Consider the following 20,576-nt stretch of genomic DNA (forward strand, 5'->3'; position numbering starts at 1 on the left):
ATTAGATGGCTAGGGGTTTTTTTTCTATCAGTTTGTGAAACATGGTGTTATTTAGGAAGGTGTCAAGAAATGGTAGAGATTGAGCTGCTTTGCCACCAGAGAAAGTGGTAAAGCCACTTTGTCATTTTTGGTGTTTGCTATCCCTTTTGTCAGAAGGACATGAACTAGTTATTATAGTTGGACTCAACTAGAAAGTCACACTGTTTCTCTTAAAATGTTTTTGTAACAAAAAAAAAAAGAAAAATGAAAGTGAGTTAATTGGAAAAGAAAACATGTAGATCATGGTTTAATGCATGCTACTTTAAGGTCTGAATTAATTATTATGTCTAATATTTCCTATTTTTCTTTCCAATTTTGAAGCCTATGTGTGGAACAAATGAATAAACTTTCTATTTAGTAAATGTATTTATTTCAGCTCAATGTTACTGAGAGCAGTAGGCTGTAGGCACAATGGGTAAGACACACAGGAAAGTGATGCCTGGGATCAAGAGCTGTGCCACAGTGGGTTACAGTGATAATCCAACACACATGCACAGACATGCACACAACCACAGATCACTTCTCCAGTCCAGGATCTGCATCTAGAGGTCACTCATCTAGAATTTAGCCCGAGCTCCTTGTTGGACATCTGGCTCACAATCAACAACAGAAGTCTAGAGCTGGGTATCATTTGAGCTGTAACTTGGACCAGTTTTTACCTACTCTCTGGATGACATGTATTTTGTGTCCCCTTTTTCTCCACTATGTGGTCTCCTCTGGCCTGTGAATGAAGACTGCTGTGTCCACTGTATCCTGGCGTGCTTGTTCTGTGAATTCCTGACCCTCTGCAATATTGTCCTGGGACAAGCTTCATGTGGCATCTGCACCTCCGAAGCCTGCTGCTGCTGCTGTGGTGACGAGATGGGTGATGACTGCAACTGCCCTTGTGACATGGACTGTGGCATCATGGATGCCTGTTGTGAATCCTCAGACTGTTTAGAAATCTGTATGGAGTGCTGTGGCATCTGTTTTCCGTCATAAAGATTTATCTTCTGTTTGTATTAAAACTGGAGACATTTTACAGTATTTCTTGTAGGGGAAAGGAAAGCACATGGTAAGATTCTCATGAAGCAACTCAGTGTTTGCACTGTTAACTCATTATGTTTAAGTAATCTCTGAAATTCTTTTTCTTTCACTAAATCTATATGGTTTAATATGTGAAGTTTGGACTAACTGGTTTTTGAAGCTTCTTTGTAGACGTTAATAATTGGAAGACATTTTGATACACACACACACACACACACACACACACACACACACACACGCACACACACACACACACACACACACATACACACACACACACCCAAAAATGTTGTCTGTCTTCTTTCTGTTGACATTTGTGTTTCTCCTAATTGTTCTCAGCAGCTCTTTGCTCTAAACACAACATTGCTCAACAGGTATTTAAACCAGATCATTTATCTTTGATGTTTATCTATTAGAGGTTAAAAGTGAACATTCATTATTCTAAGTAAGCACACATACTGGGCAGAGCCGCAGACAGATGTGGGACTCTCCGTGTTGGTCTGCTCTGTGTGCTCTCACCTCCAATGTTCTACCCAGAGGGCACTGAGGAAGATCATGCTGCTGCCATTCAGAGCAGTGTGCACTGTAGTGGAGGAGGGCAGGGTGGGAGCCGTAGAGAATGAACCAGATCCCAAGGCATGCTGGTGTCAGGACTGGAAAGGAAAGAGGGCATAGGAAGAAACAGAAGCAAAGAACAGGTTATTGAGGAATGCTTGAAGGAGAATGTGGCATTTCAGATGCCTTAGGATGAGCTATTTAAATTTAGGAAAAAGTTTAAGGTGGGTGGCCTGAACTGTCTGTGTTCTGAACAAGTGAAAAAAATGTGCCTCCATTGCACATTTCAACAACACAGCTTTCTTAAGACTATAAAATCAGAACTAATGCAAATATGCACTTTCCTACACATAATTTAAGTGTTATAAATTTTAATGAAAACATAATACCTTGTTAACATAACTATATTTTACCAAAAATGTAGAACACGTTTTAACAACTTTGATTTAAATGAGGTTTTTCTTTTTCAAGATTAAAAAAATCTCTAGTATTCTGATTTGGGGTTTTTCCAAAGCTCACTTATATTTGAAAGATTTGGTTCTTTATGTGGGGCTGTTGGGAGGGGGGGTCTATTTATTTTGGTTGGCTTGTAGCCACAGTCTTGTATTTCACAAGCACATGTGTCTTGCATCCACTACAGGAGGAGCTCAGATGTCTAACACCATCACCAGATAACAGCATTCCAATTGTATGTTAAATTATGCCAATGTGCCAGGTTATAAAGATACTAAAAGTATAAAGATATATGTCTGTGACAAGACTATATAGGGATGGAGTCAGCTCTTATGAAAGGGAGCGTTTGGTTTTACACACATCCTCCCACGTGATTTTTTTTTTCTCTTCAGATTTAAAATTTGGTTGCATTGACTAATTCTTTGCAGGCTCTTGAAAGTATATTTGGTAATTTAGTGGTTCTTTACAGTTCCAGATGAATATCAGATTGTTAAAAAAAAAATGCGTTTTAGGAAGCCTTTAGCCAAACTAGATTTTAGGAGACCTGAGCATTTTTTTTTTACATGAAAAATGAGAATGTCTCCAATGTTTTTTCTTTGAGAGTAAGCCTATCTTATAATTAAATTATTATTTTAAATATTCTTTGATAAAGAAAAGCAAGTGAATCTCCCTTCTAGTGCAATTTATGCATGCATACACTTTAAAATGTTGGCTTAAATACGATGCTAATGTACAACTGCCTTCTTCATTTGTTATGTCAAATATAATGGGAACCTTAATATTTCCATATACCCAACGTTAACCTGTGCTTGTGTCCTAGAATGGAGAAGAGAATCCGTTTATTGATAAGCCTCTTTATGATTGTTGGGATATTTGACTCGATATCCTGAAAGACTGTTTAACCAATAGGTTTGTCTGATGCTCGAATATATCCCGCTATGATTTGTAATGGAAATGATAGTGCATTTGAAATGTTTTTCTGTAATAGAGAACATTAGTGAATACTAGAAGTTAATTTCCATACTTGTACATGTAGGACTTTTCTTCAGCTCTGTACTCCAGGCAAGCCATTCCTTAAGGCATCTTGTATAATTCAAAAGAAAAATAGGCAAATGTGAAAACAGTGTCAATATATTTTAGAATATTGATATGTAGTGTGTTGTTGAATTCTATGGCTGTCAAGACTAATTGCTATGGTTTACAGTCTCTTCTTAAATGTGGCATATTTTCAAACTGGAGCTGTATTATCCTGGATATTTTAAAATTAAAAAAATGAACTCTTTATTGTGCTTTAAGATCCTTTTATATCTAATTAATATATTAGTTGCTCTATATTTAAATTATTTTGATGATAATATAAAACCTGAAGGATTTCTTTACCCTTTTATACCTCTTCCTGAAAATTTTCCTAGTCTCCCTTTCCCAGTCTTTCTCTGTAGATGACAAGGCTCATGACCACTAATGAACAGAGAAATATTTGGAATATTTTATCTACAAGTCATTGCTGCCCTATGTTATCAATATACAGTGTTCTTTTGAATATTCACAGCATGGAAAAGATAAACTTCCTTTTTTCTGCTCTTCCTTCATTCCTCCCACCCTCCCTCTCCCTTCCTTATCATCTCCCTTCTTTCTTTCCCCCTACTCCTTTCCTCCCTTCCTCTTCCCATCCTTCCCTCTCTGTTTTCTTCTTTCTTTCTTTTTTAAGATAAGATTTCATACAGTAACCAGGGCTGGCTTGCACTTCACTATATAGTATTGGTGAAATTATTAGGGCCACTCCACGTAGTTAAAAGGGAGGTTTATTTAGTAGCGTAACTTACAAATGAAGGGATAGGTAGGTTGCAGGGTCTTGGGAAAGATGTAGCTTAGTCCATTGGTGTTCTCTGGAGAACTCTGCTCGGTCTACTTCCAGCGTCCAGGATCCTGGAACCAAGAGAGCCGGTGCATCCAGATCTCAGGTCTTCAGGGGACTCTCTTGGCCCCGCCTTGTAGGTGTGACAGTTACCGAAGCCTCAATGGGGGTTGGAACTTCCAGATCAAAACTGGAATGGCTACCCACTACAATATAGCCCATGGTAACTTTAGCCTCATACCGGTCCCCCTCCTCAGCCTCCCAAGTGCTGGAATTCGTCATGAGCAATCCACTACTATTCACATTTTCCATAGATTGATTTCACTTGTTTACCTAAGGAATTTGTTTTAATTTACAAAACTAAAGAAATTATTTTATATATGCTGACACTGAATAGCAAGCACAAGTATTCCAAGTTGTAAAATTGGGTATCACCTTTAATGAATTTTACATAAAACTCCATTGTCAGAAGTCTTTCTATCTAATACAGCTAAGACAAATATTTGAAGATGTTTTGGAGTTGGGATTTAACAAAAACAGTAGTAGAAGTATTCATGAGAAGTCTTGTTTTATTTTGTTTTGTTTTTACATTTTTTTTATTCTTCTCTCATACAATACATCTGGACCACAATCTCCCCTCCCTCCCCTCCTATCAATACCCTCCCCCAAAATAACTTGGTATCTTCACAGTGGGTTACTGTAGCCATTTTCCTCACTGGAACAGTAGGTGTTGTCTGAACAGATCAAAGAGTAGCCAAGACAGCCTGTGTAATAATTTGCCATTCTCTATCCATAAAAAAATCCATGCTCTAGATTCTAAAGTTCTGTACACCAGACATCACTGCCTAACAAACAAGGCTCCCGCCAAGGAACTGCCTGGCTTGCCTTCTGCAGTACTATTTAATGCTTAGGTTTATCCATATTCCTAATCAATCGTTTACTAATATTACTAATATAATATTAGTATTTAGCAGTATATTAATCCCACTGTTAAGATTATTGATTATTTTTTAATTTAACACTATTCAAAACCTTCCTCCCTTTCAATTACTTGTGATTTCTAGTTCCATAGGATTGCTTCATCTAATCTGAGAAACAATAAGATTTCATCAAATGCTATTTTTCTCCTCGTCTTACACTAACGCAGAAGCATACCACCTTTTTTGAAAGAACGTTAATATATTGCTAGGGTTTCCTCTGCGTCTACTTACGTTTTTGACCAAGTGTTTCTTATTGCAGGGGACTAGTTGCAGTGTTCATCTCTGTGAGTGTTTTCTATGTGCTTGATGAGATACTAGGTATCCTAAGGAAATGACATCATGCTCAGGAAGTTTCAACCCAAGGAAGAAGATTGACATCTCTGAGGAAGACATTGTTAACTCCACCACCGAGGATTCCATTGTTGCTTAACTATCTAAGATTATTATTAGAGGTTTGGTTTAAAATAGAAAAAAAAAAGTTATGGAAACAATGGCATTGTGGTACAGCCCTAATATGGAAATTGGTTTAGCAAAAAAGTCACTGATCATTAAATTACCATGTATCTTCCCATTGCAAAATTCCCAGGGAATAGTGTCAGCACCTTTTACTTTAAAAGTCTGTGTCTCTGGGACTGGAGAAATGGCTTAATGCTAACAGTAGTTCCTGCTTTTTCAGAGAACCCATGTTCAAAAGGATCTAGGTTTGGTTACTGGCGCCCACATCAGGGTACTTATAACTACCTTTATAACTCCAGTTTCAGGGAATATGACACTCTCTTCTGGCCTCCCTTGGTATCTGCATGTATATAGTGCATGGAAACTTATGCAGCCTCTCTCTCTCATATACACATATAAATAGTAAATAAATGAATAAATAAATAATAATCTTTAAAAACAAAGGATGATGTCTCAAAATACTACTTATAAGATCAAATTTTAATGATATCAGCTAATCGGGAGGTGAAGTTCAAAGTCGAGCAGATCCTAGCTAAAAACCAGAATCCTTCAGGGGAGAGACCTGTCCCACACTATTTTTACTATACTGGGACAGAGCATATTTTCCACAAAGGCCACAGCTAAAGCTCAGAAGCAGCCAATTGTCAAATAAGTAGTCCCGTGTCTCCCAGTTGGGCAGTAGCTCGCATTTCTGTTGTTTGTGCATTATTTCTGTCTGGGATGCTCCCCTTATTTTATTTAATAAATACAAGACGAGAATCATTTCTGGCTGTGGAGAAACCATTTTAGGAAACTCATCCTTTGATACATTAGCCACCTGGAGCTAAAGATACATCTGTTGAAGACAAAGACAAAGCATAGCTCTACAATTAGGTATTTACTTCCAGGCAGCCTCTTTGGTAAAATTTAGTTGAGAAAGTAATCATTCTTTAAAAAAAAAAAAGCAAAAAAAATTCAAACAAAAAAATTCCAAGTTTAACTTGAAAAATCAAAATGGTTCTTAAGTTCTGTCTGATGCATAAAGGGGTAGAAGCAAAGGAATTACATTCCAAAGCCAAGAAAGAGGGTGGACAAAAGCACCTGAGCCACTTGACATAGTTCATAGCCTTTTCCAAAGGAATAAAAGTCTGTTGAGCAGGGAACCAAAAGATCTCATTATAGGATGAAGCCAAGCCATATTAAAGCTTGTGCACTAGTAACTATGTCTAAAAACAGCCTGCTGTTTTATATTGAACCAATACATTTCTTAACTTGGTAGGTTGCAGTGTAAAGATGTACAGAGCCTGTCTGCTGGATGCTATGCCAATTACAGATGTGGCTGAGTAGTGTCAAACACCTACAAACAGTACTGAAAGCAATCTTAGAGTGAAACAAAAGAGGTTTTGAAATGTCACCTCAAAACCTAGAAAGCACAGTTCATCATGTGTCTGACTCTTAGAGTTTTAAAATCTCCTTTATTATATAATTTAATGTGGCCGTCATATGATCCCTCAATCAGAGTGCACAGTTCTTTCAAGGACATGAATAGTGCCCGAGAGATACAGAGAATATCTTAGAAGTAACACTTTCAGGTGACAAGTCATCTCTGATCAGCTCTGCAGAAAGTGTGTTTTATCAGCATCAGGGTAAGGGACAAGTGAAATATCCCAGAATACTCACTACATTAGATTTTGTTAGATCATCAGAAAGAATAATTGGGCATATTTACACAATTACCTTTTAGTAAACTGTTATGTGAGTTTAACTATAGGATATATATTCTGGTAAAAGTACATTAAATTGCAATCCAAAAGCAATTTAGCTGCTGAGGATGTTATTTCTTTTTATCTAATTATTCACAAATTAATGAATAAAATTAAATTCCAATCACTGAAGAAAATGAAGCAATGGGGAGAAACAGAAACACAGATTAGTTAAAGCAAAGATATGCAATACATTTCTTTTATTCAAACTTGGTGCTTAAAAAAGAACAAATCCATCATCTTGGAATTTGACTTGTAGCTTGACATTCAAAATAATCTGAGTAGAATTTTCAGTGAGGTAAGCACAAAACTAGTTCAAGATGTGTCACTCTCGATTACTGCACTCAGGTGGTGTACCCATTAAAATTCCCACTTGTGGGTTCCGCTCACTATGCAAATGGGGTCATTACCTGGAGAATTTAATTGGTTATGACATTGGGAGTAGGACTTTTCCTTTCAAAATAAACCCACTTACACATATTTTCACTAGAAATCTGATTGTGATATAGACTTGAGGTTATTTTGCTTATAAATATTTACTAAAGTTAGCCTCTTCTTATTTATTTATTACGAATAATTCAAGACTGATCTAAGTTACTTTGATGTAGTTTTATTTGTTGGTCTGCAAGGTGGACTGAAAAGAATCTTCATAACTAGTTGCTTATCAAAGCATTATTTGTATCTTTCAGTTCACCAATTATATGTGGGTATGTTTCAGTACAGATATTTTCATCATGCAATTACAACATTCTCTGATAATGATTTAATATATTTCATTTGAAAGGCTCATTTTTCTATGTGACACTTTAAAAGAGTGTACAGTTGAATATTAACTTGTCGTCTTAGCTGAATTTATAAACACACAAACATACTCACAGTATTGCTGAGGCCAGATGTCTGTAGCATTTATAGGATCTTTATATTTACTGATAGAACATAATGAGGACATTAAGTTATTTGTCACAGTCAGTCTTGGAGATACTTCCATTATAAGCTGAAAGACTCCTGAATACAGAGTGAATAAACAACAAATTGCTATAAAAGGCACGAGGCTCTGTACACACCAAGGGGTTTTCATTGATTCAAGAGATTCCTCCCAGAGAAAACTCACTAACAAGAATATTGATAATGCCTGCATTTGCAATGAACCCTGAAATCACAGTGTAGTCTAGTTAGGGAGGCACTAACAGTTCCTCGAGACAAGGCCTATGTGGTCTAAATTTGTATTATTAGACCAAGTTTTAAGTTTATTAGACATCAGCCAAAATCCTATCATCCCCCCTCTCTCATATATATATATGAGAGAGAGAGAGAATAAGTTTCCTTTGTTGTAAGAAGAACATTCTAAAACCATAGAAAAAAATTTCTCCAAGGATATAAAAGGGTGAATACTACAAATTCATAGCTGGACTGTTGGGCAGGATTTTTAACATCTGTAACGATGGGAAATTTCCCATAGAATATCAAATATGGATCCAAGTTTCTAACACTCATTTTCTATGATATTTCTAATTGTGCCCAGAGGATAAGAAGGAGTTGGCGCATCCAATAAATATAATCATTTACATGCATGGAGCTCCCTTTGAAGTTAATAGAACCTATGGAAAGAGGAGTTATGCATGGCAGAAACGAAGTTCAACGTGAATCTCATTCTTTCTTTTTAACATGCAGTGGTATTGCCAACACATTTGGATTTCCTCACTGATTATCTTTCCTTTGTGTGTGATGTTTCAGTTGGAGTTGAGTGAAGTGCTCCATGTGTTAAGCAAAGATAGTCCAAAGACAGGACGTGATGATTGGCAAGCACATACCTAAGGACCAGCTTTGTGAGATAGCATCCAGAAGTGATAGGGCCTGACATTTGTAGGGCTTGTTAAGCTTTTCAAAAGGAAACCAAATCCATTTTCTTATTTGATCTTCTCAACACTACAGTTCTTCCAGGATATACATTTTTACCTCCATTTTACAGATGAAAAAACTGGGACATATAACTAGACTTTTCTTCCCAAAGTAATGCTTACTTTACTTATAAACCTAGGAAACTTAATTTGTATTCTTGGATCATGTCTTTGTATGTCTTGTGAAATCTCACACGTTGTTTAGTAGAATAAACAGATTTGATCACCACTGTTCTGTCTCAACCTGGAATGGAGACATGAAATCTTACCTGTCGTGTTTCTGATCTCCCATCTCTCCTAACTTGAATGATTAAACTGCTTAGATGCTCGACAACATATAAAATCAGCCACTTAGAGCATTTAACTGTCATTGCATGTACTCACCCTTAGCTGAGTCAGTCAGCCTGACAGAGATTACTGACTGGTGCTTATTATCGCTATCTTTTATCTTAGTCAAGTGTCACTCACGTCATTCATCCTCTGTTTACCCTTCTGGACCTCTTTAACACCTCTGCCTCTTTGATGTGCTTGGTGGGCATCTGTGGGTGCTTGACACTGGAAGGAAGGGGACAAAAAGGCATTGTTATTAACTCCCATCCTGCATTTTGGCTCCTTTCTGATAGACAGTGAATTGACCTCCCCCATACATAAGCCTTCTGCCCAGGGCTTCTCCTTCTGTGGACTCCTGATACCTCATCCTCCCTCTCCAGGCCTTGGAACAAATAATTTCTGATTGGTTGGTTTCTAACCATCCGGTCCCCTTGCTCATGTTCTTACAACTGATTGTTCTTCTGCAAACATTCTTTTACAGAACTCCCTTTGCTGCAGCCCTCTGAGTAAGCCATCTATTTCCTGCCAGTGTCCTGACTAATGAGGTTGTAAGTTTGTGTGTGTGCAAGAGCACATGTCTGAATCCAGTCATTTTATCGTGTATTTCTAAATTTCTTTCCAAACATAAATACTGAGAATTCCTTGGGTGTTTGTGTGTCCTTTATCATGGACAGCTAGTCAAATATTCTAGAACAAGTGTGGCACTGGACAGATAGCTCCTCAACAATGTTGTTTTAGTCATAATCCATCTTTCACACTATCACTTGACACTATTAAAATTTGTTAGGAAAAACAAAAAAAGAGAACATCACTACTCAGAATGTCCCAGTTTACATCTGTGTTTACAAAGAAAGCTGTAAGATCCCAAGTTTGGAGTTTTATTTTCCCCTGCAATCTGAAATCATTATGCATCAGCACATGTAAGCAAATTTATAGCGGAAATTCTAGTCTAGAAATGAATCATACCAGAAGTGTACTTTTGAGGGTATTTAAATAAACTTACCAATGATAATAAACAATTTATATGTGTTTACCTTCGGTGATTATATCACTTTTGAACTAAAAAACTAAATAGGTCCAGTATCAGGCTTAGGTGTCAGTTCACTCCTAGACAGGTAAACTTGACAGGTTGATTGCCATCTCAATTATTAAAAAAGTTAGTGTGATCATCTTTGTAAGTCCCTTTGAAGCAAAAAGTGACATGATGGCACCAAACATTTGTGCTGGGGAGGCAGAGACAGGTGACTCCCTGAGTCATTGCCTACCAAGTCTAGCCTATTTGTCAAGTTCTATGCCAATAAGAGACCCTGTCTCAAAAACACTGTGGATTGGGCCTGAGAAATGATAGAAGAGTTTGTCCTCTGCCTCCATACACAAATGCACACACAACCCTGTGATTATGGTGTTTGTCAACAAGTTCTGAGTTTAGAGGTAGTGAATGAACATTAATATAGAGATGGGCAGAATGTCCAGGAGAGCAGAGGGATGAGTGTAGCTAAGTTTTCCTGCCTGGCCCACAGTCAGGATAAATCTCTGCCACCCGCCAGTCCCACAACCACTCAGACCCAACCAAATAAACACAGAGACTTATATTGGTTACAAACTGTATGGCCGTGGCAGGCTTCTTGCTAACTGTTCTTACAGCTTAAATTAATCCATTTCTATTCATCTATACCTTGCCACGTGGCTTGTGGCTTACCGGTACTTTACATCTTCCTTATCCTGATGGCGGCTGGCAGTGTCTCCCCCAACCAGCTTCCTGTTCTCTGGCGCCCAATGTGGGGCACGAACCCACGATGCTGAGATTAACAGTCTCATGTGCTGTGGGATGGTCTGTATGTCAAATGTGTTGCTGATTGGTCAATGAATAAATCACTGATTGGCAGTGGCCAGGCAGGAAGTATAGGCGGGACTAACAGAGAGGAGAATTGAGAGAACAGGAAGCTGGTTGGGGGAGACACTGCCAGCCGCCATCAGGATAAGGAAGATGTAAAGTACTGGTAAGCCACAAGCCACGTGGCAAGGTATAGATGAATAGAAATGGATTAATTTAAGCTGTAAGAACAGTTAGCAAGAAGCCTGCCACGGCCATACAGTTTGTAACCAATATAAGTCTCTGTGTTTATTTGGTTGGGTCTGAGAGGTTGTGGGACTGGCGGGTGGCAGAGATTTATCCTGACTGTGGGCCAGGCAGGAAAACTCTAGCTACAGATGAGAGTGATAGGCTCCTTCTGATAACCTAGATCTTTTGCCAAAGTGGAGATAATTCTTCAAAGATTTGGAGAAAGTTCACAGTCATCAGTGCATTCTGAAATTGTGGTAATGGTCAGGATGGAGGAGTAGAGGTGAGAAACAGAGCTGCACCACACTAGACAATACTAGGAATGCTTTTTGCAAATGTATAGACTCCTTCCTCCAGGGCATATGAAGCTTCTGAGGGTAATAAATGAGGCCAAGATGAGATCAAATTCATATTTTGCTGTATTATATCAAGGAAGCAATATGGGCAGTGCACTGGAGGTGATGAAGCACAACTTGGAAAGCTTGTGCATTGCTTCACTTATCCAAATGATGGTGCAGACATGTACCAAGACTTTGTAGTGACATGTGCAGGACATAGGGACTTTAATTAAGCCCATTTGAAAATCATGATAACTGAAAGCATGACCTAGGTAAGTGGATTTAAGTATGTCCTGTATTCTCATATGAACTGTATAAATATGAAATAAAGTCAAGTTCATCAAAGTTTGGAAGACCATTTATGTTTCAAGACATGAAAACCAAGTTTCCCTCAACATGATGTTGGATTTGAAGTTGCTTAAAGCAGCCTCACCAATATTAGGAACTTTTACCAAAATTCCTATAGGTTTGAATGGTAACCATGGCTGTGTATGTGGTGGTCTGGTGGTTGATCTTAAGAGACAAATTGGAATGAAATGTCCCAATTCTCTCGTCTAGTATGTTCCCTGTAAGACAAAGTGCAGGGGTGGGGGAGTTTAGGGATAGGGTGAATTCTGGGTGAGATGCGTAGAGATGGGGTGAATGTGAGAGAAATGAAAGGCAGAAAATGAGCAGATGACATGGACTAAGACATCCAGAGGGCCTGCCGGAGAAGAGATGCTCAAGTATCTGCTCTTGGTGTTTAGGCGTACACTGTGGAAACTTAAATGTTCAAAATCAGACACAGACTAAGCAACAAGAGGGATGCATGTTAACAGGACAGATCTCTACTGCATTATTCACACTTCTAGCCTGACCTTTGAAAACTAAATTAGCCAATCACTAACCATTCATTTACTGGTAACTGATCAGTTGACTAAGTGAAAAATTCTGTAACTAGTGCATTGAGTAAGTCCAGTCCCAGGGACCAGTCTTAGACTCGATGACTCAAATCTCTGCTTGGCCTCCAGCAGCAGTAAAATTAGTGAGTAAAGTTTCCGAAGCTATATTCTTGCCAATTTTGTCTTTTTACACCACCTGACTCAAATTCCCAATTGGAGATGTTCCAATTTTGTGTTGTTCTGAGGGGCTGTTTACTGCCCTGGAGAGGTTACCTAACTTGCCTTGAGCTCTAGGTGTCATATCTTATTTTTCCATAATTCTAATAAAATGACCAAACCTGTCTTAACTATTCAATTTTCACACTAAAGAATAAAAGAGGCATTGAATGAATCGCTGTGCTTTCTTTTTAATAATTAACTTCCAATGTAAATATCTAAATTTGAGTTGCAAATATCTAAGAACTTCCAAGGAAGTCTTTGGAGAACACAAATAATGAGGGCAAAAGACAGAGAGCTACCAGAGCAAGAGAATGCCACTTGGAGTCTTTGAGGGAGGGGCGTGTCAAGAGTTGTTTCTACTGAGAGAGACAGATACTTAAAGAGAGTCAGAATGCAGATCCCCCGGCAGAAACTCAATTTATCTCTGGCGCCTGGGTCATCAAATAGGAGCTGGTAGCTTATCTTTCATGCAAATATATACTTTGAAATATTTTTGGAAAGTATAGGAATCAGGGCAACAGGAGTTGTTGCTATCTGAAAACTGTAACACGGAAAGCTACATGTGGCAGACACTTAAAAGGTTTTGTGTTTTGATCCTGTGAGTGCTTTTGTTTTGAGCAAATATGCCATAGACCAGAAGTCACATGCAGAGCTTTTGAATTTATTAGGAAGTCAAAAGGGTACCATTCATTTGGATGACAACTTCTTTCAAACAAAATATGTTTTAGGTGCTTGGAGCAAAAATGCGATCGATTATGTTAAAGTATGTAGATGGTGTCCATATTTAGGTTATTGCAAAAACTATCCACTTTTAAAAATTCACTGCTTACTGTTGGCATTTTAATCATTCCTTCTCTAAAGAAGAGCATTCTTCTGGGACAAATGACTTTTTCCATGGAGAGCAGAAGTTAATTTTTAATAAGTGATAACATTTCACTTTTATGTTTTCTTAAATTTCAGCAGGTATGTGATTTTGAAATGTATCAAAATGCCTGAATATCTTTGAAATGTAAAGGTTACAGTTTCTTTCCGCCCTATATCCATTTAAAAATTAAAAAAAAAATCCATAAAAAATCCTTGTTTGTAAGTTGGCACGCTGTCTGCAAAAAGTTTTCTAAATGAAAAAACATGTTGGGATAATGCACTGTGTAATTACATTCCAGGTTTGCATTAATAAAGTATTATACTTGTAAGTTTTACAACTAAAGGTAGCACTCTGGTTGTCATATATTACAGTATACTCAATTTGATTGTTACAGGGTAGACATCTGCCAGAAACATTTCAGTTTAGCATGATGAATTTACCTTACCCTGTCAAGAATCACATTACAATGCCAAAGTGTTGCTTTGAATATATGTTGAAAAACAGAAATAAATTTGTTGAGGTAGGGTTTCAAATCCCCTCAGGATCTTGTCATTACTGGCATTGTGGCGTGGCACATGTAAGCTCGAGTTACTCTGAGGGGGATTTACCAACACTGAATGTCACTCATTGAATCAGGACAGCTAAAGAAAAGATATTGTTGACTGGGAGTGCTACAAGAGTTTATCAGCATTGCAGCAAGGAATCTGGCATGCTCATTTCACATAAAAGCATAAGGATATTTGAGCATGATCTCTTTCCAAGCCACTCAAGCATTCACGAGAGAAGTTTGCTTATCAGCAGAGCCTTTTTCATAGAAAGTTACTGCTGCTAACAGTTGCCATGTTTACCTCAAAATTCGAATGACAGCCTTTACTCACCACAAGCAAATTCACACATGGGTGTGTGAAGTATGACGGTATAAGATGGATGGCAAGCCAGACACGCAACAGGTAGAGTGGCAAACTCACTATAGCATGCCTTGGAAATGCCAGGACATTTTACTGCAATCTCTTGAAAGGCCTGTGAATTCTATTAAGAATTTGTTGCACACATTTTCCGGTACAGACATGGCCACATGATAGGCTTCCTATATCCATAGCAACTTTGAAAGTCTAAGATGAAGAATAAAGACGACGCCCTTAATAATACCATAGGGGCACAGCCATAGAGGCAAGATTGTGAGCCAGGTTCACAGTTTAACTACCATAAAAATTAGCTGCCACTTTCATTTGAGAAACATGGCAGATAAAAGTGGTTTCAATATTCCACCATTGCATTAATGTAGATATCACACAGATATATTAAAATTTTCCCTCTCAACACCATGTGTTAAGAAAGTAGTAAAAGTATTATGTTTGCATGCAACAGATTTGACGGGTAGTCTGGGAAATATATGAAATGTTATATTTTTAAAGGAGTTGGCTTATGAAAAGTCATATTTGAGGGAGTGTGGAATCAATTCTCAGGGATAGTTTATGGTTCAGGAATTCCTACAAGGTAATGGGAGAAACTTGTATATGTGTGAGCATATACATATAAATATGAAATATTAATATCTTACACTAAACTTCATCAAGAGAGAAGAATAAAAAGCATGCTATCCAAGTTTATGTTTGCAATATGTCAATATTATTCACATGCTTTAAAAGTTATGCTTCTAACATTTTCTAACTTGAATTTTGAATCTTCTTTCTGTGTAAGTAGGCAAAATTCCCTCACTCTCAGGTGAGCTTAGTGTGTATGTGTACACATCTATGTGTATATCTTTGTTTCGTTGTAATCACCTATATCACCCAGGACCCTCCTTGGATAACAGATATGAAGAAAGTTTGCTGATATTTCCATTGAAATATGTGAGTATAATATTGGCATGAGAAATCTTGTTCTTTCTTCTTAAGCCATGAAGTCTATGTTAAAACAGCTCAGTTATACGTAGAACATGGACAGATGAAAAATAGATTAAAAATGTTTATACTGTGCTAAGTAAACATAGTCAGAGGCCATTGGTAGTGTATTGGGGGAAAAGAAATACACAGAACAACAAATTGTAACACAATATACTAGCAAGTACTGTGAGGCAACAGCGAAAATACACTACACTCAGGAGAAAAACAGACTCTTATTAATTAGAGTTAAGACAGATCCCTTTTCTTAGGAATTCATAAACCCATAACAATCTTCTATCTTTCCAACATATCCTCTTTATTAAGATGAGGAAGGATTTCAAATCATCTCCTTTTGCCTACTACTGTCTGGCAAAAGGAATTAGCAGTTTAAATCAAAACTGTTCCCTCTGAAGATGCCTGAGTGAGGGAGCATGTTGATTTTCTTATTTGTGAAAGGTTCCAAGACTTTTGTCAGCTTAATACCACTACTCATGGAATTCTGGCTTTCCAATCTGGTAAAATATGAGAGGCTAAAAATCCCAATGCTCAACAGCTTTCTTGAGTAACAAACCCAGAGCACCAAGGTTCTCCAAGAGGAGTGACAGTTCATAAAACATTTCTAAAAGAGAGTGACATGTAAATCACCTGACATTCATAGGTACTTGTTACCTTTATGTGTTCAATAATTCTGAGAGAATAGTTTGGAATGGTGAATTAAATTAATTTTGAAAATACAACAGTCTAACCATGTTAGCACTCATGGGACATTTTCTCTTTTCACTCTAGTGACATGTCTGAACTTGGCCCTGTGTCTTCGGGGCTAGCTCTTCCTTTGCATTCTGCCATGGACATTTTTCTTTCATAACCTCTGGCTTTTCTTCTGTCTTAAAGACATATTTTCACAAATCTGTTTTTATTTCTCCAAAATTACCTAAATATGGTCTCCTCACTCCATTGCTGCCTTTTCTACATTTGTGTCCAGCATCTACTACCTGGACATCCTCAGGACACCTCAATTCAGTTTGACACACATCTTTTAAGAGGCTATTACCTTCAAGTCATTTGGGAGACAAGAAAAGCTACACTTGGCTCTGGCACTTAAGACACTGTAGACTGAAGAAAATAAATGGTGAATAAATCTTTCTGAAGTTTGCATTAGATTTATTCATTTTATTTCATATGCATATTTTGATCATATGTGTGCTTGGTGCCCACAAAAGTCAGAAGAGGACATCAGATCCTCTAATCAGAGTTATGGGTGGCTGTCAACCACCAGGTGGGTACTGGGAATTCAGTGGGTCTTCTGCAAGAACAGCAAGTGTTCTTTTTTTTTCTCTTAGAGATTCTTATCTTAATTTTATTCTTTATGAAATAGTGTTTTACAGTTTAGCATACTTAATTTCAAGTGATTAACAATAAAGAAATTCCATGTTGAGTCTCTTTTCCTAGCTGTATCTGACATATCTTCTTTAACCACTTACCTAGGTTAACCCTCCCCTCCTTACACCCTCCCCATATCCAAGATCTACCTACAAACTACAGGCTTGGATCAGCACTCACATCCAGAATGGGAGACCAGTGTCCATGTCCGACTGGTTTTATTTTAGCTAAGCCATATCTAACCTGCTGTGGGATGTTCTGTATGGCAAATGTGTTGCTAATTAGTCAATAACTAAAACACTGATTGGCCATTGGCTAGGCAGGAAGTGTAGGCGGGACAAGGAGGAGAATAAAGCTGGGATGTGGAAGGCTGAGTCAGAGAGACACTGCCAGCCGCCACGATCACAAACAGCATGTGAAGATGCCGGTAAGCCACGAGCCATGTGGCAAGGTATAGATTAATGGAAATGGATTAATTTAAGCTGTAAGAACAGTTAGCAAGAAGCCTGCCACGGCCATACAGTTTGTAACCAATATAAGTCTCTGTGTTTACTTGGTCGGGTCTGAGTGGCTATGGGACTGGTGGGTGATAGAGATTTGTCCTGACTGTGGGCCAGGCAGGAAAACTCAAGCTACACTAACCTATAGGCTATACCCCACCCACTCAACCTGTGTTGTGCTTCAGCCTTCTCTGTTCATATCAAACAAGGAACTAACAAATGGAATCTACATGCCAAGATCTTATCGCAGGTGAAATTTTGGTGCATTAATTTTTTTTTATTCACTAATAATATTCACCTTATTTTATTGAGACAGGTTACTCCCTCATATCTGGCAAGCAAGTAAACATATTTATGTGTTCTATGTAACATTAGATATTGATAAGGTTACAGCAAGTGTTCTTAACCTCTGAGCCATCTCTCCAGCACACATAAATACATCTTTAAGAGATTTGGTGAAATTACTTGGAGGAACTTGAAAACTGTTTAGGACTGCAGCAAGCTGAGGGTTGGATAAAACAAGAATTGGGATGGATATGCCATCTAAGTGAGTCTTCAAATGATTTGAGATGAAACACGAGAGGAAAGACTGTCGTTCAGACAGAAGTAATGGCATTTACAAATCTGTGACATGGCAGAGATCACAGAATGTCATAAGACCAGAGAATGCTGGATGTGCCCTGGCTGAGAAACAGCTGTACAAGAATGGCAGGATGGAAGGAAAGAATGAAAACACAAGTTAGGCTTAGATAGGCCAGTGTTTCCTTTTGCTTTGTATTTTGTTGTTGTTTTTAATGCCACATAATTCAGATTTCATTCTAAGTGTGATAATTTAGAGCAGGAAGTGAGGGTAGAGGGGTCATTTATGCAACTGGGGTGGAAGATACTAAAAAAGAGGAAGAGATTAGGGAGACAGTTAAGGCTGTAACTATAGCAAGGGAAATGAGTGTATAGCACCAGAGGTTAACAAGGCTGTGACAATGAATGGGGTAAGAGGGAAGTGACTGTGGGGTAGGAGGAGACAAAGCCTAGGTAAGTTGCGGCCTAAGGGAAGGGACTTGATAAGAGAAACTGAAAGAGTCAAAAGTGTACCCAAGTTGATTTTTGTTTCTTGTTATTTTTATCTTAGAGATCTCCCTTATGATAATGGCATCAGACAAGATAAGGAACATCAATAAAATAAACAGTACTAGGAATGACCAGCTGCATAGGGCTGAAAGAGATGGTTGAGTGGGTAAAGTGCTTGCCTCATAAGCATGAGGCCCAAAGTTGAAATTCCTAGCATCCATAAAAAAAATCTAGATACAGTGTGGATCCCCAGAGCTCAGTGAGCAGGCAGCCTAGGCGACTGGTGAGCCCTGCATTCATTGAAAGATCCTATCTGGAAAGACAGACAGAGAAAGAGGAAGACATCCAAAGTTGACCTCTAGCTACTACAGGCACATAACATCCTAAACACATACAAGAATGGCCACTTCAGTACTACTTTGATATGTAGTATGGGCTTGTTGTGGGGTGGGGGGTAAGTGAAAGGCCAGAGCTAGAAAATCAAATTTTAAATATTTGAGGATTATTTTAGCATTGGATAATGCTGCTATCAAAGAAGAGTGTTAAACAAGAACTTGCATTTAGTTTATATGACAGGGATACTGTGATGAACTGAGGAAGTAGGGAACAGGAGACAGTGTCACACGGTGGTATGGCATGAGTATAAAATAGGAAATGTGCAAACTAGCCAACAAATGCTCAATAAATGAAGATTTGTTAGAGAAATACATTATACCCAAGAAGCAGCAGCTCAATAGATTCCAAGATAAAAAGAACTGTAGACAGAATCAAACGACAGTTCTAATTAACAGATACTCAGGATATATTGAAGGAGTTATTAAAATTGTACTACTTTTAAGAAAAATCAGGATGCAATATTTGGCTAGATGGTCCCAAATATGGACTTCGAAAGTGACTTTACAAAAGAAGAGCTTAGACTGTGAAATATCTCCATTTAGACCAAGGAATGTTCAATAATTGATACTGCACTCTTCAAAGAACAATTCCTCACAAACACATAAATCTCAGATCTGTTTAGATTGATGAATCCTTTCACATGGGAATAATCCCGCTAAGGGAATTCTGTGCATAAGATCCCTTTCTCCCAGCAAGTTTATTGATGTGGAAATTCATTTGGCAAAGAGATTTGAGCAACTTACTTATGTTATTTACTGTTTACTTATATTTACCTGGTTGGTTTCATCCAAAGTCTGTGCAAACCTCAGTCCAACTGCAGGAATTTTTTCCCTTCTTTATTCATTGCTCCTCAACCACTAGCCCGGTTGTCTAGTCACCTTCTTTTCAAAGAGTTTAGAATTCTCTACAATTGTTTGGTGTATAACCTCCCATAACTTTCTTTGAACATATATGTGGTTATTTGTATATATTGGCTTCAAAATGGGTCTATACTTTGTGTACATTCATAAATATACATGTGAATGTATATAAACATGTAGTGTCTTGTGTATTATTCATACATACATATGTAGTTTTGAGGCTTTCTTTTCATAATAATATTTATAAGAGGTTTATCCACATAATTCTTATACATTCACTTTCAATGTTTTTACAGTGTCAACTGTGAAGGATATAAGAGCATATTTTCAATTAAATGTTAGTCATGGAAACTAGCAGAAGACAAAAGTCTCAGAGTTATAGATAAAAAGAGTTACTACTAACAATAGTAGGACTGTTTAGAGCAGTGGTTCTCAAACATGTGACCTTCAACCCCTGTGGGGGACAAACAGCTCTGTCACAGGTGTCACCTAAAACAGTAGCAAAATTACAGCTATGAAGTAACAACAAAAATAATTTTATGGTTGGGGGGTCACCACAACATGAAGAAACCATATTAAAGGATTTCAGTATTAGAAAGGCTGAGAACCACTGGTCTAGAGTATGAGAATTTCTACCAGTTCCCTGATCTCAGATTTCATACAAAGACAAACAAGCAATTCCTGTATGCTAAGTGTTGAGTTGTCTATGGCTGCAATTCACTTCTGTGCTGACTGGAGATAATTGACGTATTGGAGAATAAACAAGTATGGTCTGTGATCCAGAAGG

The 20,576-nt window shown here is 37.8% G+C and overlaps 1 protein-coding gene across 2 annotated transcripts in view; it reads left to right on the top strand.

Annotated features, from left to right (window-relative positions):
- The window catches only part of Mdfic (MyoD family inhibitor domain containing), an 83,232-nt gene extending 79,877 nt beyond the window's left edge, over nucleotides 1–3,355 (top strand). For both annotated transcript variants that reach the window (XM_052721125.1, XM_052721127.1), the window contains exon 5: nucleotides 773–3,355. In XM_052721125.1, the coding sequence (XP_052577085.1) occupies nucleotides 773–1,020 (248 nt within the window). In that variant the 3' untranslated portion in view covers nucleotides 1,021–3,355. The remainder of the gene's footprint in view (nucleotides 1–772) is intronic.
- The last annotated feature ends 17,221 nt before the right edge of the window (nucleotides 3,356–20,576 follow it).

Source organism: Peromyscus californicus, unplaced genomic scaffold, assembly GCF_007827085.1.
Source record: "Peromyscus californicus insignis strain IS unplaced genomic scaffold, ASM782708v3 Scaffold_6__1_contigs__length_162567912, whole genome shotgun sequence".
In the NCBI taxonomy this organism is placed as follows: domain Eukaryota; kingdom Metazoa; phylum Chordata; class Mammalia; order Rodentia; family Cricetidae; genus Peromyscus; species Peromyscus californicus.